This window comes from Nannobrachium achirus (genome assembly GCF_963921795.1).
Source record: "Nannobrachium achirus genome assembly, chromosome: 9".
NCBI classification, from domain to species: Eukaryota; Metazoa; Chordata; class Actinopteri; order Myctophiformes; family Myctophidae; genus Nannobrachium; species Nannobrachium achirus.
Genome location: NC_137818.1, coordinates 25,786,055 through 25,811,054, shown reverse-complemented (window position 1 = coordinate 25,811,054; position 25,000 = coordinate 25,786,055). Strand labels below are relative to the sequence as shown.

Below are 25,000 nucleotides of genomic sequence, written 5' to 3'. Positions count from 1 at the left end.
AAGTGCCTGGAAAAGAATAGTGACACAAATTATAACTGTCAAGTCCCTTAAAGCAGCGGCCTGGGACCCAAAATGGGGTCATTAAATGGGTATAACAAATGCAGTAGGCTAATATACGCGGTAATATTGTGTTATGTAGTACTTTGCAACCTGACTTCATGGCAGTGCAAAATTAGGACCCCACGCTGTAAAATCCTGAGTTCATTTAACTCTAAGAGTGTACAAACGGAACCCATCCCCAAGGGGTCAAACCCTTAAGGACCCATAAGGGTTTGACCCCTCCACCACATACATAAGGGAACAAAATATTCATCTTTTCACATTTGCACTCGGTTACTGGATGTCTATCCAAATCCCATCATGTAGGGCTGTATTGCCCTTGAAGACCTTGGTTAAGATGCTTTTCTTTTATTAAAAGAAAGCAATTACCAGACTCAGCTCACTGAGCTCAAATGACTGGCTTACACTTGAGGTTCCACTTGTTCAGTCTGAACTTGGAAAAGCTGCTTTCTGCTATGATGCTCCAATCTCATGGAACAATCTACAACTCCCGCAAAAGAATAGATGCCCCAATATCCTATGGACAATTTAATAACCTGCTCTTAAATATCTGTATGTTTCTTAATTGTTGATTTTTATGAGTGTTATCTCAAAAGTATTGCAAATGAGGGTAAACTCCAATGCTCTTTTCGAGAATAAATAAAGGTTTCAATCAATATTCACGAGCAACAGCAGAAGTGATCATGAACTCCCCATATATTTGATAAGAGTATGACGAAAGAGCAAAATTGCAGCAATGTGAATATGGTCAATGTTAGACAGCAAATTGAGGACACGCAAGCCAAGACCGCGGTCGGCCTGGAGTTACACATTCACAGAGTGACATGGTGCACTATGACTCTTCATTTCCCGCGGGGGGAAGGCAATGAGTGAGAGAGAGAGACGGAGGGATGGAACCAAACGGGAGTGGAGAGAGGTTGGAGAGGTTGTGTGAAGAGGAAAGAGAGAGTGGGAGAGAGAGAGAGAGAGCTCACTGCAAAATGGGGGACATGGGAGGCAATTAGAAACCAAAATTCCCAAGTGGACCCCGTCTTTCCACTGAGGAGGATGGGTGCCTCAATTATTATTCGATCATTTGATATGGTTACTCCAGATCTTTCTTGCATCGTGGACGGCAGACGTCGGAAACAACAAAGGGAGTCGTTGGGGCTACACTTCCTATCAGCACAGCACTAGTTACAATCTCCAAGCTCCTTTCAATTAGCACCAGCAAGGAGACTGCAGGGCGTCACACACCACGACCACGTGCACATAGGGAGAAAAGAGAGTGAAAGCAGAAGCAAGCATGTATCTGCGAACGCAACATCTAAAAGAGACCAGGAACAAAGGAGGATTAAATAAATGATGTGCTCTCTTTGTTCTTCTTCTCTCAGACATGACTCCTGTCTCGCTCACATCTCTCGTTATTATTCCTAACAGCTTATACAGCTCACTATCCTTCTCTTTTATCTTAGACCTCCATATTCCTCCTTCTCCACTATTCGGACACTCTACGTACTGTATATAGAATCACAAGTCAATCTAAATGCTTTGCTCAACTACAGACCCAGATTCTGTTGCTAAAAATGCATTTCAGAACCAGTCCAAAGTCTTTAGGGCGAGCCTTCATGTTGGGGCGGGGAGATGATGACAGCTTGCAGCTGTTCTAGCGACTACCTTGGATTTTGAAGTCCCTATGGGCAGAGATAAGCAGTGCAGAGATCATCTGGCAAAGTGAGACTAACATCTATTCACCAATTGCATCTCACCGCTCCCCCTTCCTTCCTTTATTTCCCCTCCCCTCCATACCATGCATTTTAATCACAAACAGTGTAATCAAACGGCTCAAATCGCTTCCTAATGAGCTGTTACCATAGAAACAACTCCCGTTAACAATATTGTACCCATCAGCAAAGACACACATGCATGTTCAGTTGTTCATGCATGCAAACCACAGGTCCTGTAAGCCACATTTTAGTGGTGCAAATTATCGATTCAATCATTAATCGATAGTTATTTCACCTTGTCGACCAATCATCAATGAAGTGATTAGCAGTGATTTTCCTGAGAACCTGAATGTAACTGTGTAGTAGTACCCGATAGAGACGCTGAAACATTCCGTCCTGAAGATACTGGAGTTTAAATTAACCAAACAACACAATTGTCCTTGTAAACCAAACTTCATCAACAAGTGTCAATTTAATATTCTAAAGCAGTAGCGTTCATACTGTAGATGCACATAGGAGGGGACAATTATTGTAGTGCATAGTACACCAATTATTAGGGAAATAAACAGGCTTTCTGAACTTTTTGTGCTGTTTATTGATATTTTGCAGTACAGGATCGGATCCACGTCAACTCAGCGAAAATAATTCATACTGTATGCCACTGTTAAGAATTTGGGATTTGTGCAAGTGAAATACAACTTAAACATGCACAATGAACTTCTTCCCCTCCCTCTCCCTCTCTCTCTCTCTCACACACACACACATCTCTCACTCAAATGCGCGCGCACACACACACACGCACACGCACTCCACACACAGGTCGATCACACACAAGCTCCAGTGGACATACACGTTCCCATCTCCTGAGGTTCCTCTGTGTCTGTCGGTGACATGGTTATATACCGTCTGAGCATAGATCTGAGCTGAGAGGACAGATAACACACAGAAACACCGATGGACCTGTTCCACTGCAGAGCAGAGCAGCTGCCTTCATGAAGGAACAACGCTGCATCACACAAATATGCTCTCATACAAAGCTAATTTAACATGCACTAGATGCAGGCAATGCTCACATTTGCATTTTCTCATATCCCTTCCACACATGGACACATGCCAGCGTGGAGACTCAAAGCATAGACTTACATAATCAATGCAAAGGCATGCATCGGCTGCAAGTGCACACACGTGAATGCACAGGCATACATGTTTACAATATACAGTAAACACACGCACGCACGCACGCACGCACGCATGCACGCACGCACACACAACCATGCACCCACATTCACACTAAGATTAAGCAAAGACAACAAAACCCCATCTTCATTATTGATGTAGGAACGAATTCAGAGATATAACACTTTGATACAACTTTTAAATTTAGTCTTGACTTTTCAGATTTTACTATTAATTTCACACTTTGGCCTATGAATCTGGAAGTCTATATAGGCCCTAGATAGACTTCCAGACACATATTAACCTATATTACAGTTTTTTTCGATTGCTAAAACACAAAAAGCTAAAATTAGGCACAATTTTCACAACCTTTACTTCTGTCCCCAATCACTTGACTCAATGTGTTACTACTTTAGATTTCCTTATCATATTAAACTCTGACTTTCCTTCTTTACACTCTGATGTAAATTTCACATCACCTTGTTGTCAAAACACAACACACAATTTTCAGGTTTGCACACACTTCTCACATAAAATCTCAAAGCATCAATCCACAACACACAAATATTCAAATCTCTAAACTTTCGGGTCTAGTGTCAATTACAAATCCCCCTGTTGTCTAAAAACCACAGTTGTTGCACAACTGAACATTGAGACAGGAACCGGGGGCAGAGATGGGCACAAAATACAAAAAAATATTTGAAATACAAAGGTATAAATACCAGGATACTGTCACCAGGATAGTATCTTGGTGACAGTATCCTGGTCAGTATTAGACCAAGTACTGACCAATTTCTTTCAAAATATTTTTTTGTTTTTTGTGCCCATCTCTGACCAGAGGCATGATGCCTAAATCTACTGTAAATCAAAAAACTTGTTTTTGTTTGGATGCATATTTGTGTGCTGTTTTATGTTTGACTATGAAAAAAGTAGGCCTACACTGAGTCATTTTACAAAAGGAGAAATATCTTATTCTCCAGAGCCATGGTTTATGGTGTGTTCCATTTCGACAATTGTGTTTTCAATTTTGCTCTTCAGTGTTCTGTACATGCTTGGTAGTGTTCAGCCAAAAGCTAGTTGTGTTTATTCAATGAATGGTATGTGTGTGTCATGTGAAAATATGGCTGTGTTTACCAAATGAAAACACGAGTTCCATTTTGTGAACATGTTAAGAGATTTGATGGCTAAGAGTTGTTTTGCAAAGGGATGCCAGGGTTTAGCAATTTGTGTGTAATGTTTGGAGTTTTGTGTGTGCAGTTTTGAAAAGAACGTACAGTTTTGAAAAATGTGTTTTAGCAATCGAAAAAAACTGTAACATTATGAACACTATATCCAATGTCTATTTGTTTTAATCAGACTGCAGTGTTAACTCAACCTGTGGCAAAAAACAGCTGTTTCCATGGGAACAAGTGGAAAAGCTTCCTTAGAACATGAGAGAGAAAAGAGGAGAGAGGGGGGGGGGTAGAGGGGGAGAGAAGAGAGGGAAAACAAGAGAGATAATGAGGAGATAATTGTAGGAGAGATGAGATGAGACAGACAGAGACAGAGACAGAGACAGAGACAGAGGAGACAAAGTCAAAGAGAGAGAGAGAGAGGGGGGGACGTGACAAATGTAGTGTTTATGAAGGAGATGGTGGACTTGGAGCCATGGTATTCTGGTTTATGCTAGCAGTCATAACACTCCTATAGGCCTTTTAGCTCATTGAAGAATCCCCACTTCATGTATATATATCAGCAGCATTCTTAAAAGATTGTGACCCAGTAACCTAATACTACAGCAGGTTCCACAATAACAAAGGTATATGTCCACTTTACTGCAGAGCGATATTTGTCTCTTTAGTTATTTTTTTGTACTCTTTTACTTACTCCATAGTTTTGTCAGTGCTGGAGACTAGGCTACCCGTTAATATGCTGAGCAGTCCCACATGCTGTTTGTTTTTGAGCGGTGGTCACACCGTCTCCATAGCGTGGCCGTGTGTGTAGGTATGTATGTTTGTGTGTTAGTTTGTTTGTATGTGGGTGGGTCTGTATGTAGCCTCAAGCCTGTGTAGTACCTTTTCTGACATGTTAAGGGAGGGGCGCTGTTGTCCAGGCCACACACACACACACACACACACACACACACACACACACACACGGGGGGGGCACACACGGGGGGGGGGGGAGAGAACCACCGCTCAGTTCACACGGGTGTGATTTTTTATACAGTACACATGTGCATACGATGTGAATGCATGTGCATGTTTGGTGTGTTTGTGTCTGCCTGAATGGTTATGCATGTAGAGCTGGATACACACTGTACGCCTCCTCTGACTGGCACGAGTTAGGTATCCCGTTTTTCCACAGGAGGGCATGCATGCTAACATACAATAATCAAATGGACCGTTGTAATGAAGATGTCAGACTGTTTCAGCCTTAAGACCTGGAACGCATTATTACGCATAATGACTTTTAACCATTGTGTTATGCTTTAGCTATTGCAAAATAGCAGATATACAAACTCACTGCGAGCTTGTATTTTTGAAAAATCGTCAATTTTATTGGCAAATCTTTGAATATATGTTGAGAACCACTGACAGAAACATGCATTTTTCAAAAACCTTAGAACGATTTAGAAGACGTTTATAGAATCGGGTCAAAAATATTGAAATGACACAAATTTTCACCAATTCTCAAAAATAGCAGATCTACAAGCTTGCAGTGAGCTAAAGCATAAAATTATGTTTAACGCGGTTCAAGTCTAACGCGACACAGATGCATTCAGGGTCTTATATGGTTAAGAACATAGAGCACCCATAAGGACAGAGAGAGAACGTGAAAAAGCAGGAGAGAGAAAGAGAGAGAGAGAGAGAGAGAGAAGCCCACTTGCCTGACCTGATTAGGTTATGTAAACGAAACAGAAGTAGTGACAGAGAACATAGAATGCTGCTTAATGAACCTCAGCAAGCCACAAACTGCATTCTAATGGCCCAAGCTAATGTTTCCTATTTGATTGTTAATTGGACATGTTTCTCAGCGGGCTCGCCAAATTAAAAAGCATAGCCATTAAATGTTTGCCAATTATGTGTCCCACTTCGCTCCCTCCCTTCTCTTTCATTTCCATCTCATTCTCAAATCAACATTTCTAGTTTTTCTTTTCTTTTTCCCCTCACTCTCTGGTGCCTGTCTGAAGCTCTGTATACATAGCCAGGCTCGCTTACAATGACAGTTATGGGGCGGCGATGAATCGTGCCAAGTTTACGTTATACTGAAGATCTGTCTTCATCTCTTTTTCCATAACATTTCATCTTTAGACTGAATGAACCTAGTGAGAGACCTGTGGAAAAAAATACAGTTTCCACTGGGTCAATGTTGATAGTGTGCTTCCACACTGGGTCAATGTTGATAGTGTGCTTCCACACTGGGTCAATGTTGATAGTGTGCTTCCTTTTATATATTTTGTTACACGTTAGCATTACTGTTATTGTTAATGGTGATTTTTAAGTGCATATCTTATTACAATTAGGTAAGCAGCATTTGGACTATACAACACTCATTTAACATAACATTAATATATATAACATAACAATCCAATTCCAGCTACTCTCAGAGTTAACCCTCTCTTGATTCATTTTAGTCTTGTAGGTCTCATCCACTGTTTATATGTCTATTCATTAGCATCCCAATTAATTAGCTAGTCCTGGGGTCTGTAGGGTTTGCGGAACATTGTGTTTTGTAAACCAACTTTGCCTTGCCAGAACAGTAATATATGAGTGCCATCATGACTGTTTTATTAGCACAAGGGTGTTGTGTAAAGACAGATTAGGGCTGTCTGACCTGATGCCTTCCATGCCTTCTGGTCATTCTGTGCTCCTTCTCTACTAACAGCCATATTCACAACAGAAGAGCACACTTGCACACACTCACACAACACATTGCATGGATGCACAAGAAATGCAAGCACGTACAGTACAGAAACTTTCTCAAACTTTTTACCCCATTTCAATTCACTCACTTTCTGATACAACAGAAAATTGAGTACAGAAAAGCCATATAAGTGCTCTTACCGCTCAAGGACGTACTGGTTGTAATGAAATTCAACAGTGTTCTCTCCACAGTCCCACCACAAGACACACTGTAGTGTGCCTACAGTTTCATACTGTCCGGGAACTTGACTGCCCGTAACACATAGAGAACCTGGTTCATTATTATTGTCTCCACCAGCCGAAGGCTGAGGGAGATGTTTTCCCCTCCGTCCGTGTGTCCGTCCGTGCGTGCGTCCGTGCGTCCGTCCGTCCGTCCGTCCGTGCGTCCTCGCAGTTTGTGAGCGCCAAATCTCAGTCACCGTTGGCCCGGTCGCTGCCAAAGTGAGCACACACATTCCCTTGATGCCAATCTAGAACCTCTGCCCTAAATTTTTCAAATGGACCTTTTCTAGCGCCAACTAGTGGCCAATGTTTGCTAAACACATTTCTGTGCACTACTCTTACAGATTTTGTCCAAAAATCCTACAAATCGGTAGGCAATATCTCGACAGTCATGTGATCGACACGGATCTGTCCGATTTTGCATATTCCATCCTGATTGGCTAAGATTGGCTTCCAAAGTTTGTGGGATTGAGCCGTTTTGAACAAAATGCCTCAAATCACAAACGCAAAGTGCAATTATCATGAAATCGCGCACACACGTTCCCACTAGGCCGAGGAAGAAATGCCACTTAATTTTTTTTTAATCAGCCTCATGGTGGCGCTATAACAGCCCGATTTGTGGTTTTACCTATAACTCCACCGATCAGTTTCAAACTTTGTAAGCGCACTCCCTAGAGGCTAAGGATAAACCTTTGCCCTGCATTTTTCACATCAGCCTTTTATAGCGCCACCTTTGGCCTGACTTATGTAAAACACATTTTTGGATATTACTCCTTGAGATTTTATCCAAAAATCATGCAAATCGGTACACAGTATCTCTATAGTCATGTGATCAAGTCCAATCCGTCTGATATTTCACATTCCATCCTGATTGGCTAATATTAGCTTCCAAAGTTTGCAGGATTGCTCCGTTTTTGAACAAAATGCCTCAAATCATCAACGCAGCTTGCGATTACCGTGACATTTGCCACACATATTCCCACTAGGTCAAGGAACAAATGCTACCTTTTTAACATTGTCCTGTTATAGCGCCACCAGCAGGTAGACTTTAGAAAAACACATTTTTGGAACACAATGCTTGAAATCATGCATGCAGCGTCCGACTGCCATGAAAGATCTAAGGTGAAGAACATATGCCACCCTTTTTACATTGGCCTATTATACAGTAGCACCACCAGGACGCACGGCCTGGTGGAGACCTGTGCTCGGAAGAGCACTGCTTCTAGTTAATTATTTTTTGCACAGATATTTGGTGAAAGTAAAAAGAAGAGAGACCAAGTACAGAGCCGAAGCGGGTCAACTAAAGTGTTACACTAAATACATAGGTCAACTAATTAATGTGTCATTCACATAACGGTTGTAGGGTGTGGGTTTGAGCTCTATGCCATCATTTTGCACTTACTCAGTAATCACAGGGCTACACAAATAAAGGAATATAATTGGACAAAAAGAAAGCACACAGAAGCTAATGATGAATTTTGGTGAGATGCAAGGTTGATTCAAATTCACTCCATCCATATTCGTGATTGAATAACTTAATATGTATTACTCTGCATACTTCCTGCTGTCTCATACATAATACCATAATTGGCATTACAGTGGGGCAGGATGCTGTCATTCTTGTAGCAGCTGTGGAGCAGGTACAGATGCAGACATATCATTTTAGTAGTCTTTGTTAGAATACTGAAATATATACAGTATTTAGAATTCAAACTGGATTCACTTTTCATCTCTCAGAAGGCACCATTTCCTAAAGGCATTGAATGTATAAAAAAGGGTCTATTGTAATTTGAGTACAGTCTTGACACCTGTCATTTATAGATATTTTAACATGTATTTTTGTCCAGAGTAGACTCTCGTGCCTTTCTTCATCCTTAGTATTGCCTTACTGTAGGTTGTTTGCAGGTGCGAATCACTTTGAACACTTTAGCAAATGGTTGAAAATAATGTGATTTTTATTTTATTTTTTCTAGTAGTCTAAGTAGTCATACTTCAAAATGTGTGTGGTGTGCGAGTCTTTCACCATTTCCACCAGTTCCTCTTAATGTGTGCTACATTTGCCCATCTCTGAGAATGGACACCGTGCACCTCTGGTGTAAAATGTCAGTAAGCATCAGGATAGGCCAGGGGTCAGCAACCTTTTTGAAATGAAGTGCCATGTTGGATATTCGGTGTGCCATGTCAACATACTTTTTAATGACACCCCATCAAAGATTCTGACATATTTTGATTGTCAGGACATTGTTAAAACGATCATTAGACTATCTCCCCGACTCCCTCTCCAGTCAGAGTTCAGAGTTTTAATGAATGTAGAATTATGTGCAGGATGTCATTTGCTGTAAATTAGGTGACTTCAATTGACTAATTTAATTTACCACTTTAAAAATATATATATTTTGAATTTATAATAAAAATCCTCTCTCCCACACTTCTGCAAGTGTGCCAGTCATCATCCTCCCCTGTACCAATGTTGGCATCTGTGCCTAAGGTTGCCTACCCCTGGGATAGGCTATGAGTTCATGTTCCAGAAATTAAAGTGGTTGGACTCACCTCCATGCACAAAGTCGTGCAGTGTGCAGTCAGATGGGCCAACAAGATGGATCAGACTAGACTGGCTGAAAGCAACCGTATGTTCCTCTGCAGAACGGACACACACACACACACACACACACACACACACACACACACACACACACACACACACACACACACACACACACACACACACACACACACACACACATGTTGTGATATGACAACCTTCACATATACAAACCTTTGTGTGTGTTCACATGTACCGGTATGTGCACCCACATACCATACACACTACACATGGGAATTCATGCATATTATGGTCATAAACCCTGACCATACGGTATATGCCATTTAACCATACACCAGTAAGACTCCCTAATCGGGAGATAAGCGACCGTTGGTCGCTTATCTCCATAAATAGGCCAAAAAGTAGTTTGTGCAAAATCGTCCTGATGGTGGCGCTAGATGGGACAGATGCGTTGTGATTACATGACTGTAGAGATACTGTGTACTGGTGTGCATGATTTTAGGGCAAAATCTGTAGGAGCAGGGTGACTGTAGAGATACTGTGTAGTGGTTTGCGTGATTTTAGGGCAAATTCTGTAGGAGCAGTGTCCAAAAATGTGTTTTTTAAAAATCAGCCAGATGGTGGCGCTAGATGGGACAGATGCATTTTGATGACATGACTGTGTAGTTATGAACAATAGCTAATGTATACAATTGAAAGTGAAAGAGATGACCTTTTTAACATTCCAGCATTTCCAAAAGCAGTTTCTGTTAGCTAAAGGGTGGGCATCTGTATTTATGGTTGCTAATATGTGGCTATTGTTCTGAGGTTTCAGCAATGATCACCTGACACTCCAGAGTTTCAGCGTGTATAGTTACACTTGTATTAGGCAGGCCTACTTTCAGCAATTTAACTCAAGACAATGAACTCAGTTAAGTTTGTTTTATTGAATGGAGACATGTACAAAAATGGCATGTAAAAAAAAAAAGGAGACTCAATTAAGCTCTCCTGCTAAAAGTAGACACACCCACAGGCAGATCTTGATAGTGGACCCAGGTCTGTTTATTTAAGCATGGAGGCTCATCCTTCCTGGACTCCCTGGTGTGAAGGGGTGTGTGTGTGTGTGTGTGTGTGTGTGTGTGTGTGTGTGTGTGTGTGTGTGTGTGTGTGTGTGTGTGTGTGTGTGTGTGTGTCTGTGTGTGTGTGTGTGTCTGTGTGTGTGTGTGTGAGAGAGAGAGGACAGTGGCAACATTCCTTGCCACTTGGCAGGTCACACATTATGTTTGAGAGAGAGAGAGTGTGTGTGTGTGTGTGTGTGTGTGTGTGACACAGAGAGAGCAGCCCCGTTGGGGTGGTCATTTGGTCATTTTTGCACATTTGGTAATTTTTTACACCTGGGGGTCCCCCAGGGACCTGGGGGTCCCCGAAACTCCGGGGGTCCTTGGAGGTTGTAGTTTGGCAGGCAAGGAGTGTGTGTGCAAAATCTGGCATGGATCGGGGCAACGGTTGCAGAGATATGAGCAGGGCAAAAGTGTGACGTGTGACGTGTGACAGAGGGAGTGACGGAGGGAGTGACGGAGGGACAGCCGGTGGAGGTTTGGATAGTGTGCAAGTAACTGCGACCTACGGTCGCAACAATGACAAAGCCCATGTTATATTTCTCTGTTCTCTAAGGGCGGCTTGCACCAAGAGGGATTAAATAAATCTTAGTTTAGGGTTAATCATGGTTTTGTTGATCTATGATTTATTTTAAATCGAGGTGCGTTGCACCACTTAAATTTAAGCATTGCTTAACAAATCAGTGATTAAACCCTTAACCTGTGATTAAAACCATAAACTGTGATTAATTCATGGTTTAAATGTCCTCCATCTTGGATTTGCGATTGTAAACACACTGGAATAAACTATTCTCTTGAGCCTAATATCATTATCGTTACTCTTTTATTCACTTCTAGAGAATGTGGGCAGGCCTGAGCGCCTGCAGCCAAAACAAAACAAAAATATAACGCTCCCCGTCAAACGACCGTGACGCTCGGACGCTACAGTGCTGTGCGGAGCGGCGATGCGCGGCTAGAAGCAAGAAAAGACCACAGTTTTGATCACATTCACATTTGAGTCAATTATGAAGCGATTTCGAAAATTAAAACGTCTCCATGTTGCTTGGGAAGTCCACAAGCTTGTCAAATGTCTGTATGTCCCTCTAAATATTTAAATGTTCGCTAATTTAAAATAGCCGATGTACAGTAATACAAGGATGTGATGAGATGTTTGTTTTCAGCTGTGAAACGCTGTCTGCAGCTCACTTGCTGTGGGGCTTCCCTCACAGGAGGGGGACCCCCATTCATGTCAATGGCATGTTTGCATTTAAACCACCTCTACAGCAGGTTTAAAATTATTCCCTTACTGATGTTTAAATCAAAGTTTAAAGTAGTGGTGCAACAGGATTAACAGTAATCCAGGTTTACAGTGAAAATTCAAACCAAGATTAAAAGGATGGTTTAAAACTAAACCTGATTAATGAAAACTAGATTTAAGGTTTGGTGCAAGCTGATTAAAAGATAAACCTTGGTTTAAACCAGTTTAAGGCTTAAACCGTGTTGGTGCAAGCCGCCCTGAGTCACAGTACTGACATGTAGTCGTCTGGGTTGTCCAACTTACCACGTGTGTTTCTGTCTGCAGCATGTTGAGTAAATACAATAAAATTAACCAATAGAAAGTAGTATTAGTGCACAGCATACAGTATACTGTACACTCTGTATACACTGTGTGCATGCATTGTATACACTGTAGGGATGCAGGTGTTATTTGATAGTATCAGTATCACATGAAAACCTTTTAAAGGAGTTAGGAGTTTGGAGTTCACCCCCAAAATGACTTTTTCTATTGTTTACTCATTTAGACTCTCAGTTTAAATTAACTAACAAGTATTAGCATTGGATCTTTTTCTCTGTTTGGATTAAGACAGGGGTCTTCAATGTTTTCAGGCCAGGGACCCCTTAGTTGAGAGAGAGATGAAGCAGGGACCCCCACAACCTGTTCATAGATTCCATATACCGGTAGTTTCATTGTTTGACAGCACAATCATCAGTGTATTTTGGATTCATGTCAACAACGCCTCGCAACTGCAAGGCGTTGTGAGCTTGTAGATCTGCTATTTTTGGCTAAAGTTCTCAGAATATGGACGCTAGGGTTCAAATGCTTAATATAAAAAAGGAGATTTCTTTTTTTCTATCACACAAAGATTTGGAGGAACCCCTGTAGTAACTTTGAGGACCCCCTAGGGGTCCCGGACCCCCTGTTGAAGACCCCTGGATTAAGATGAGGAGGCTGTTGCTACTGCCCTGAATGTGTACTCATTAGTCAGATGATTGGATGGTTGCTGAATGATGAAAGGTGTACCTGGTTCAAGGGCAGGAGGCAACACCGCCTCGTTTCTCGTTTTAGTCTGCAGCCTGTCCATCTTCTGAGCCTCATACCGCTTCCTCCCCTCCTCTTCCTGTTCCGGACTGTCATACTAAAGCCGCAAGTACACGTACACACAGACGCATATGCGCAGTCGCGCACGCACACGCACGCACACACACACACACACACACACACACACACACACACACACACACACAGTTTACATTTTGACATGTCCATTGTGTACATTTTGTGTCCATATGATTTATATAAACATATGTATGTGTATGTATATACAGCACATACGGTACATATCTATCTGTGTGTGTGTGTGTGTGTGTGTGTGTGTGTGTGTGTGTGTGTGTGTGTGTGTGTGTGTGTGTGTGTGTGTGTGTGTGTGTGTGTGTGTGTGCACGCACGCACATGCGTGCCTGTGTGCGTGTGTGTAAGAGAGCAAGAGATAAAGTAGGCACCCATCTACAGCACCGTGGCAGGGCTACTGATCAATAAACTCTGGACATCTGGGAAACTCTAATTTCAGTGAATGGGCTAAAACTGTGTGGAAAGAATTAGGACATTTAAAAAATGACAGCATCATAGAACCAATATATAGACTTTAGGGCGGTCCTTCATATGGGATGGTATCAGGACTGGTTTTCAAAGTAGTGGGTGTTTTTTTCTGATATCCAGGCCCACTCAATGAATTTAGATTTCCCCAGACATTTCAGTAGGTGGAGATCATTGATCATCATGGCTATTAGACTAGATTGATGAAGACAAAATAATTTGTTAAGCCACTGCACCACCAGATTGGTATTCCTCACCGATCTATAATGTTTAATTATTTTAGTAAATTATTTAGACAAGCAATATACTTACTTAAACCTATAATTTTATGGCATCTAAATTTAAATCATTATTATTCATATAAATAGTTAGCTAACCTGGATTGCTAAAATACAGACTAGTCTGTTAGTCAGATGGCAATACCCACTGTTGTTTAGAGATAGCCAAACTAAATACCATGCCATCATAGCAAAACATATATGAATCATACTTTTTATAATGTTGTCGTTGCTGTCATTGTGTAATGTTGTACAAAATCATTCTTAATACAGTATAATGTATGCTGTGCATAGTTTCAGTCAGTTTAGGCATAGCAATATACCGATACCTTAGTTACGTTATTCATCCAGTTTAAAACGGGTACACATTATTGTGTATCATTATTTTATGCTTTAACTATTGAAAAATAGCAGATATAGATAAGCTCACAGCGCGGCACCGAGTGCCGCGCTGCGAGCTTGTAGATCTGCTATTTTTTTTAAATCTTGAAATTTAGAATTTTGACCCAATTCTATAAGTGTCTTTTGAATCCTTCTAAGATTTTTTGAAAAACCTATGTTTCTATGTCAGCAATCTGGCCAGCCATCGTCAAAGAAAAGGTCCTTTTCACTTCAACTGGAGCTCAGTTAGTCTGTTCTTGAGAGACTACTATGTCAATGGTTCTCAAACCTTTTCATGTCAAGGACCCCCAAAATGATATTTATTTGTCCACGGACCCCCATCTCAAAATATTTAGTTCCAGGGACCACCCAGAAGCAAAATTTGAGTTACAAACATTCGCTTTAAAAATACATATATTCAAAGATTTGCACAAACTTTCACGAATTTTTCAAAAATAGCAGATCTACAAGCTCGCAGCGCGGCACTCGGTGCCGCGCTGTGAGCTTGTATATCTGCTATTTTTCACTGGTTAAAGCATTCAATAATTCTAGGCCTAAATGGGATAAGACAATGTGACAGCAGCTACAGTATGTTCCCTATGTGTACCTTGATGGGAGGCACCTCCGCGATCTTCTCCACGTTGGCCAGGGAGAAGGGAACGTACCACAGAGCAGCCTTATTGGTCAGCTTCTTCACACCTGTGGTCAAAGTGAAAAGCTTGGTCAAATAAATACATAGTAATCTTACAACCCCTCTTCTCTCGCCCTTTCACTTATCATTATGCTGGCATACGCCCCATATATCTCATCTTCTATGAGCAATATGGATACCATTATTACATTTTCACTGCGGATGAAAATTACGTGTATCAAGGACATTTTTGGGTTATGGTTTACCCCACGTTAATTCAAATGTAATTACAGACTTTTGAGTCTCAAAAGACTCATTCATAAATCTTAATAAAGAGTGTCTGCCATATGTTTTGTTATCCTCACCAGGAGGATAAAAAAACAGCAGATATAAATGGAATGATAATGAGAGGCTCTGATTTTAACTTAATGTTATGTATTTCAGATTTTAAATTGAAGATATTGATACAGTTTTAATTTTTACCATATAAAATGATGCCTTTCATGGTCAATTTCAAAATGTATTTATCTGAAGATTAGAAGTATTTAAGATACACAAATAAGGGGTGGACCTGATAAGTTTTTTTACATGGGCATAAAACACACACACACACACACACACACACACGCACGCACGCACGCTCGCACGCACACACGCACGCACGCACGCACGCACACACACACACACTTAACTACTTTCACTTAGTTTTAAAATGTTTCTAAAAATGTGTATCCTATTCTACAATCCTTTAAGAGCCGCATCCCACTTCCAAGCCCATTCACGCCCACTTCACATCCACCTCAACTCATAGCTAGATCAGATGTATGTCCTAGATCAGATGTATGTCGGTAGAACTCACGGAATAAAACCGCCCACAACCCTATGCCGTCCGCTCATTCGCTAGAGAGCAAGAGAGAGAGAGAGAGAGAGAGAGAGAGAGAGAGTCTCAGGTTACAAGAGGGAAGGGGGGGGGGTCAGCTGCACAGGGGGAGAGAGAGAGAGAGAGAGAGAGAGAGAGAGAGAGAGAGAGAGAGAGAGAGAGAGAGAGAGTCTCAGGTTACAAGAGGGAGGGGGGGGGGTCAGCTGCACAGGGGGAGAGAGAGAGAGAGAGAGGGGTCAGCTGCACAGGGGGCACACACACACACACACACACACACACACACACACACACACACACACACACACACACACACACTCAAAATACATGAAGAAACAGTGCTTTTTGTGGGCAACATGGCTTGGAGCAGTTGTGCGTGTGTGCATGTGAGCACGCGAAGCGTGCAAACTCTAGGATTCGCCCGCCAAAGGCGGGCGATATTCTAGTTGTTCATAATGTTCTACCTTATGAATAATGAATTACATGAAGTGCCCTGGCAACTGAATAAGTAAATGTACTGATAACATAACTGCAATGTCCTGTTGCTTCTCTTCTCTCTGTCCTCACTATCAATAAAAGCAACAATATCCTAATCAAAATAACAACACCCAAAATAAAAGGTCCAAATGATAGAAAGTGGAATAAGCCCTAGGAGCCCTTGTGCAGTTGACAATGTAATGCATAGTATATAGTTAAAGGAGTAGTTCACCCCCCAAAGGATTTTTTTTTCTTCTATTGATTACTCACGCCATGGAGACTTGAGTTCAATAATATTTTTTGTTTTTTTGTCGCATTCCTAAGACAAAAAATATATTTTGATTCATTTGATTGAATTTACCACTCATTGATTCCGGAATCAATGGGGGTAAATTACTATAATCCAATTTTTGTCTAAGGAATGCGACATACAGGTATACAAAAGATATTATTGAACTCAAATCTCCATGGCTTGAGTAATCAAAAGTCATTTTGGGGGTGAACTACTCCTTTAACCACTTAAGCTCTAGTGTCCCTATTCTGGGGGTGAACATTGTGAAAATTGTAGATTTACAAGCTCACAACACGTAGCAATGCAAAATCTTCTGAGTGGAGATTTTGTAATGTTTGGGCAAAAGTGGACTTAGCGTTAAGTGGTCAAAGAGTGAGAGAGAGCACTGGCTGATGGCAGGCATCTCCCGGAGAACAACATTAACATTTTACACCCGAGTTAAAGGCGCACAGACAGCCGGCCCCACGTTGCCATGCCAACTGCACTCTACTCCCTCTCTCATTGGCTCCCATGCAACATCCAGGAAGTACCCCTCAGAAGAAAGGGATGTATTTTACATATTCTTGACTCTCCCTAGACAGCTGATACCAGTCTATTATTAGCTCCTTCAGACCTCTCTGATGAACTGTGGCAGGGGTGGGGTGCATGGGGAGAGCTGAGGAGGGATCGAGGGGAGGGCGAGAATGGAAAGGAGTGAGAAAAGGAACGAATGGCGAGTGAGTGTGTGAGTGAGTGAGTGAGAGAGAGAGAGAGAGAGAGAGAGAGAGAGAGAGAGAGAGAGAGAGAGAGAGAGTGAGTGAGTGAGTGAGTGAGTGAGTGAGTGAGTGAGTGAGTGAGTGAGTGAGTGAGTGAGTGAGTGAATTTATATTGTTATGTTGCTCGCCGAAAATAACAGATTTCAAGCGTTGCATTGTTAGCATGAAAATGTGTTATTCTCAGCGACAAAGTATGAATCACATGGGAAAGAAATGCCCTGAGTGTGTAAGGACCTTAGGCTTTAGTTTAAGACCATCAATGCTTTCTTCATCCCACACTTGGATTCCCCAGAGACCATCATGCTGTTTCCACACTTTGAAAAACTACAGTATCCCAAGAGGCATAATACCCAGATCTCTCTCTTATATCTTTCTTTCTTTCTCTCTCCCATCCTCTCTCTTAATCTGTTTTCAATTAATCTACAACTGTGCCCTTTCTTTTCCAAAACTCCCACTTGTTTCCCTCTCTGCTTCCAGACCCATAAGCAGTGAGGCAGTACAGCAGCGGTAGTTGTTGTTGCTTGATCCTCACGATCAAAATCACACAGATTTTTCCACAGATCTGAGACAAGTCAACCTTACTTCACATGTCGGCCTGCAGTGGGAGATCTGTATACGGCCTTGCAGAAGCACATGCCTTGGAGGAGAGGGAAGTGTATTATTGATAGTGAATTTGAAATAAAGAGCTCAGTTTAAGTATTTTTAAGGAAGGGCAAGAGATCCAGTGAATAACACCTCTCTTCTAAACCAGAGAATACAGATTAAGATAAGACCTTTATTGATCCCGCGAGGGAAATTCAGTCGGCAGTTAAAAATACAGATTAGAGGGCAAGATATAAGAACTGTGGATACAGCATGATGGAAAGACATCACAGTCTAAGAAACAACATCAGTAAGTTAATTTGTCAGATTTGTCTCTGTAAAATAACTTTAACACGTCCCATAGATTAGAAAATGGACTTCCAGGAGAAAGTGGTACAGTACAACGAGTACTATATGAGGGAAACCTTTTCTCATATAAGCAGCTGCCGTATTTAGGAGAGAGAGAGAGACAGAGACAGAGACAGAGACAGAGACAGAGACAGAGACAGAGACAGAGATCCAGACAGACACATGCAGACACAGACAGAGACAGAGAAAGACATCCCATGTTCACCCCAGGTTTTACTTCCCAGATGCAGTATGTGTTGTGAACTGGCAGGATAATGACAGGAACTGTCATGCTTATTTTAAGCCTCACCCATAATGCACTGCTCTCAGCTGTGTCTGTGTTCCTGTGTGCATGTGTGTGCATGAGTGTGTGTGCACGCACTCATGCACTCACTCACTCACTCACTCACTCACTCACTCACTCACTCACTCACTCTCTCTCTCTCTCTCACACACACACACACACACACACACACACACACACACACACACACACACACACACACACACACACACCAACGCCAGGCCACATGTGTAGTCATGCTTATGTAAATGCATCCCTGTGTGTCCATGCAATATAGGTATCGTGAACATAATATGAGCTGTGTGTGTGTGTGTGTGTGTGTGTGTGTGTGTGTGTGTGTGTGTGTGTGTGTGTGTGTGTGTGTGTGTGTGTGGGTGTGTGTGGGTGTGTGTGGGTGGGTGTGTGAGACAGAGTTTGTATCTGCATGTACTGTATGTCTATTTAGGTGAGTGTCTACAGTACATTGTGTGTGTGTGTGTGTGTGTGTGTGTGTGTGTGTGTGTGTGTGTGTGTGTGTGTGTGTGTGTGTGTGTGTTTATGTGTGTGTGTGTGTGTGTGACGTGTGTGTGTGTGTGTGTGTGTGTGTGTGTGTGTGTGTGTGTGTGTGTGTGTGTGTGTGTGTGTGTGTGTGTGTGTGTGTGTGTACTGTATATATGTATGTGTATAGATTATAGTTGTATATTATAAACATGTGTGTATGCACAAATTTGTCTATGTCAGTGAGTAGTAGAGTACATGTACTTGCTTGTGTTACTCTGTGCATGCATGTGTGCGTGCGTATGTGTGCGCACGTTAGTGAGTGTGTGTGTGTGTGTGTGTGTGTGTGTGTGTGTGTGTGTTCCGCCCAGCAGGGACAATCATCACGGCTCGTGCCCACAGTAGGCAGCCCTCCCCCGGGGGGCCATGACTGAGGCCTTCCTGACGAGATGCTGCCTGATTTACTGTGGAACCTGGATGCCTTGCCCCTCCCCCAACACAGTACAATGATACATAGTATACACACACACACACACACACACACACACACACACACACACACACACACACACACACACACACACACACACACACACACACACACACACACAAACACACACGCCCCAACACACAGATGGATACATAAAGACAAATGTGTACAGTATGCACCACTTGATATACTATATGCTGACACACTAAGCAAAGTCACGCGTGCCGTGCACACAGTGCTAATACATGGAGTGCGTGTGCAAAGCTGCACAGATACCAACACACGTGACCCGAACACATAAATAAACAGATCTCCACTGAAACACAAACACACATAGACACTGTCACACCACTCGCACATACACACGCTTACACGCATGCACGCACGCGCACACGACACACGACACGACGCAAAGCGAAGCGACGCGACGTGGCGCGACACGACACGACACGAGACACGACACGGCACAGCCAAGCTCCACACCACCACCACCTCCCAGGGCTTTGTCTATCCACCAGATGTTCACCTAACGTGCATGGGGAAAGGTCTACAAATGTGAATGATCACATTGGCTGTTATAGCTACTATTTCCATCAGTTGCTCTATGGCTGCTGACAAAGGTGTTGGTGCTGGAAATGGGTGTGTTAGTATACATATATATGAATATACTACTTCAGTATGTATAATAATACACTGTCTATATAGCTATCTATCTATAAATGCGAGAAGTCTCTGCGTGTGTGTTTGTAATCCGCGTATCTCGAGAACCGTTCGTCCCACCGGCTTCAGATTCGGCACACACGTTCCCCGCCGCAGCACGGAGTGCAGTGCCGGGCCTCGACCCGACCCGACGCGCGGTTTTCCCTAACCGGCGCGAAACGTTCGGAATCTCCTTATGCGGAAATCGGCGCAAAATCGGCGCAAGCGCTGACTCATTGTGACATCACTGCAGTGCCGGGTGCAAGCGCTGAGTCATTGTGACATCACTGCAGGCAGATACAGGGTCCTAGCCTCGACCCAACAGACTGAGATCTCCATATATGGGCATATGGGCAGATACAGAGATCTCCATATATGGGCAATACAGGGGCCTTGCCTCGACCCGACAGATATCTCCGTATATGGGCATAAAAGGGACACAGACAGATATATGGGCATAAAAGGGACACAGACTGAGATCTCCATGACAGATATCTCCGTATATGGGCATAAAAGGGACACAGACTGAAACAGAGAATGGGCATATGGGCAGATACAGAGATCTCCATATATGGGCATATGGGCATAAAATGGACGCAGATATATGGGCATAAAAGGGACACAGACTGAGATCTCCATATATGGGCATATGGGCAGATACAGAGATCTCCATATATGGGCATATGGGCATAAAAGAAGTAGATACAGGGTCCTAGCCTTGACCCAACAGACTGAGATCTCCATATATGGGCATATGGGCAGATACAGAGATCTCCATATATGGGCAATACAGGGGCCTTGCCTCGACCCGACAGATATCTCCGTATATGGGCATAAAAGGGACACAGACAGATATATGGGCATAAAAGGGACACAGACTGAGATCTCCATGACAGATATCTCCGTATATGGGCATAAAAGGGACACAGACTGATACAGAGAATGGGCATATGGGCAGATACAGAGATCTCCATATATGGGCATATGGGCATAAAATGGACGCAGATATATGGGCATAAAAGGGACACAGACTGAGATCTCCATATATGGGCATATGGGCAGATACAGAGATCTCCATATATGGGCATATGGGCATAAAAGATGGACACAGATAGAGTATATGGGCATAAAAGGGACACAGACAGATACAGAGATCTCCATATAATGGGGTTTGCATTAAAGGGTGGGGCATTCATTCCCTATTTACATCGTTCCCGAGTTGGCCAGGTCGCAAACTCCATATATGGGCATAAATGGGCACAGGCAAACAGATGGTCAAACCAGGTCCTACAGAGATCTCCATATATGGGCAGAAAATGGACGTAGACAGACATATCTCTCCATATATGGGCATAAATGGACACACGCAAACAGATGGTCAAAACGGATCCTATGACAACAGGTATAATGGGGTTTGCATTAAAGGGCGGGGCATTCATTCCCTATTTACATTGTTCCCGAGTTGGCCAGGCCGCCGACTAGGCGCTCGGCCGCCCGAAGGGCCGCCCGAAGGGCGGCCGAGCTTCTAGTAATATATAATACACCATAGATTGTTTATATACATATGTACAGTATAGTGTATACTTTAGATACACTATATCTGTATGTATGTGAAATTGCATCTATCTTGGTTTACCTGTGTGTGTGTGTGTGTGTGTGTGTGTGTGTGTGTGTGTGTGTGTGTGTGTGTGTGTGTGCGCGTGTGTGTGTGTGTGCCTGCATGCAAGCGTGTGTGTGTGTGTGTGTGTGTGTGTGTGTGTGTGTGTGTGTGTGTGTGTGTGTGTGTGTGTGTGTCCTGACACTAAGCTGACATGACAGAAGCAAATAATGTCTGCTCCCGTTATCTTCTCTCCACCCCACTGCCCTGCAGGAACCTTTAAAGGGCCAAGCACTGGCAAAGCACAAACACATACAGTACTTGTGCTCACATACGCATGCATATCTATCCCTCTCTCGCCCTCCCTACTTATAGCCGTCTCATACACAAATATCTACAGTCAATACACAACGTATATGTGTAATTGTGTATCCATCTCCTCTCTCCTGTTTTGGGGCTTTTACTTGGTCATTTGGTTATCAGTCAAACTAGGGGCTACATTTGTTTTTACACTTCTCCCCCCCCCCCCCCCCCTCCAGTAATTATTCCAATTGATTCCTCCCCAGAAACATTTCTGTGTTGTCCCAACACTCCCTGCTGACAGGTGCCGCCCCAGCCCGTAGGATTACGTGCAGTGACAATTTTCACCCTTCCCGCCAGACAATTTTCACCCTTCCCGCTCCCTTCCCGCCTGGCCCCCCCCCAAGGACCAATTGTGTTCAATTCATGTATTGTAGACGCTCGACAATGCTGAATGCACCACGGCGGGTGGATTTGAACCCACGACCTCCGCAGTGGTGGGCAGGAACTTTACCACTGCGTCACCCGAGCGCCGTCATATGAGTCTGTTAAAAACGTAACTCCACCTGCACTATTACGTGCATGTAGTTTGGCTGTCTTAGTTTGCTGTCTTTGGCTGTCCCGCCGGGCCAGGAAAGACCCCGTGGAGCAAGCTGGCAATGGCATTGCCTGTATGGTTACTTTTCTCCAAGGCTCATTTTTCTGTGCTCGTGCCTCTGTCAACCTGCCTCCAAACCAGCAACAATCCAACCAAGCAACAAACAAACAACCATCCAAACAACGAAACAAACAAGCAACTAGGGATGAGGGACGATTATTTTGTCAAAAGAAATCGCGATTTACGATATTATTGCGATAATCAAAATCCATTATCCTGGGGTGGAACATTTGCCAAAAAATAGCAGATCTATGAGCTCACAACGCGCCGCCTTTTGCGCCGCGTTGTGAGCTTGTAGATCGGCTATTTTTTGGCAAAGACATTTGATAGAAAGTGAAAAAAAGACTGTATCAAGTAAGTACGTATATTATAAGTACGTTTTACCAATAGAGGATTTAAAGAAACGGTACCGGATATGTAGCTCTGCAAATAAAAGGTGAATTGATCCCAGTGCATGACGGAGGACAATATCACAATGAATATAATCTCCACGATCCACTTATCGTGAGTGTTTTTTATCACGATAAACGATAATATCGCTTATCGTCCCATCCCTACAAGCAACAACCAGTAAGAGCCTGTTGCTAGGGCAACAGCCAGCTAGCTAGCTAGGATACCTCTTTTGTTTCCAAGTTACACATTACATCCATTCCCTCCTCTTTCTTCTTCTACTTATTTCTGGGGTTCAACTATGACTTATCTTCAAATCGATTATTTTAACGATTACTTTTCCTTTTAAAGTATTTTTGGGGATATTCTTTTCTAATTCTAATCTATCGGCTAATTGACTAAATCGATGAGCCTAAGCCCTATTTTATCATTTGTCTTACACATGCGCAAAAATGGTAAATGGCAAATAAACTGTAGCTGATCTACATGCTCCCACAATGCATGCGGCCGCACACATGTGCATGTGTGATTAATATAGCACACACAAAACAACAGGTATTACATCACTCTCTATGCTAAAATTGGAAGCAAACATGGAAGTGTGCGTGTGTGTGTGTGTGTGTGTGGGGGGGGGGGGGGGGGGGGGGGGGTGTCCCCAGTTCAAATATGATTAGGGTGGTCACAGCCTGGGAACCCTTTTAAGTCCAATCATTCAGTTGATGCTGAGAGCTGGTTTAGTTGTTGCAGGCTGCCCTCTAGTGGTCAAGCACCAGTATAACCCATCAGTATGAACCCTTTCTGGCTAGATTTTCTCCAATATTGAAAGCATCATAACACCCTAGATTAGAATTATATTTCTTCCTTTTTGGTCTTTGTGTGTGTGTGCGTGTGTGCGTGCGTGCGTGCGTGCGTGCGTGCGTGCGTGCGTGCGTGCGTGCGTGCAAGCTTGTACATCTGTGTTCAAGCTGTTGCCATATGTTTTTTTGTCTTAATCTCCAAGCTATGTTGTGTATCTGCTATCAGCTAAGCAAGAAAACTGAAGAATGCCAAAGAGCAGGAACTGCATTTGTGTTTAAAGCTGAACGATGAAAGATAGCGTCAGGACAGACATCTGCGCCAAACCTCTCCTCATAACTGACTGTGCCCCCTGCCTCTTATTAGCTTGAAGTTCAACCTACTAACAAGCTTTTCTATCTCCTCATCTCATTGCACTTTTATATTCAGGACTCCTGAATATCCTGAATCAGGAGAGGACATGACAAGCCTCCTGTTGCCCGTCGCTTTAAAGATACCAGCCACCCTGTTTCTTATCTCATTTTCTCAGTTTAAAACGACAAATTCTTGTTTAGAATGTACTTTATCTCTAAGCCTATTATCTATCTCTAAGTATTTATAAGAATATTATTCCGTATAAGGATGTGTTGAGAACATTGAATTGTGATTGTTTTCTAGTGATTAACCATGGTGATGTTTCTTTAACATTAGATAAGTTCACATTTGTGATCTGATCTGTGTTGTGGGCCCTGTAACTTGAATGAATATCTCATTCACTATCATGTCCCTACAAATAGGACACAGGTGTGTGTCTTTACTCTTCATGGCGGAATGAGGATGTTTTTTTGTTTTTGCTTTTACCGAAACATGTATCTCCCTTTTTGGTAGTACTTTTACATTTTGTCACTATAGATCATCATTAAATCATCATTAATTTAGCATCTGTCAAACATCTGTGGAAACTCTTCTTGTTATGTTGGTGTGTGAAAATTCACTTTGTCTAATTAATATTCAAAGTATACATGTCTGGCATAGCTTCTAGACCTGCGTGTGTGCAGTAGCCTATAATTCCAATGATGTCTCTCTTCAACATTTACCTCTCTGCTT

At 42.6% G+C, this 25,000-nt stretch overlaps 1 protein-coding gene across 1 annotated transcript in view; it reads right to left on the bottom strand.

The window, feature by feature from the left end:
• The window catches only part of acot7 (acyl-CoA thioesterase 7), a 53,463-nt gene that overhangs the window by 22,047 nt on the left and 6,416 nt on the right, over positions 1-25,000 (bottom strand). The window contains exons 4-6 of the mRNA XM_080733427.1: positions 14,850-14,941; positions 13,011-13,125; positions 9,620-9,706 (exon numbers count right to left, since the gene is read on the bottom strand). Coding sequence (XP_080589553.1) covers positions 9,620-9,706; positions 13,011-13,125; positions 14,850-14,941 — 294 coding nt within the window. The remainder of the gene's footprint in view (positions 1-9,619; positions 9,707-13,010; positions 13,126-14,849; positions 14,942-25,000) is intronic.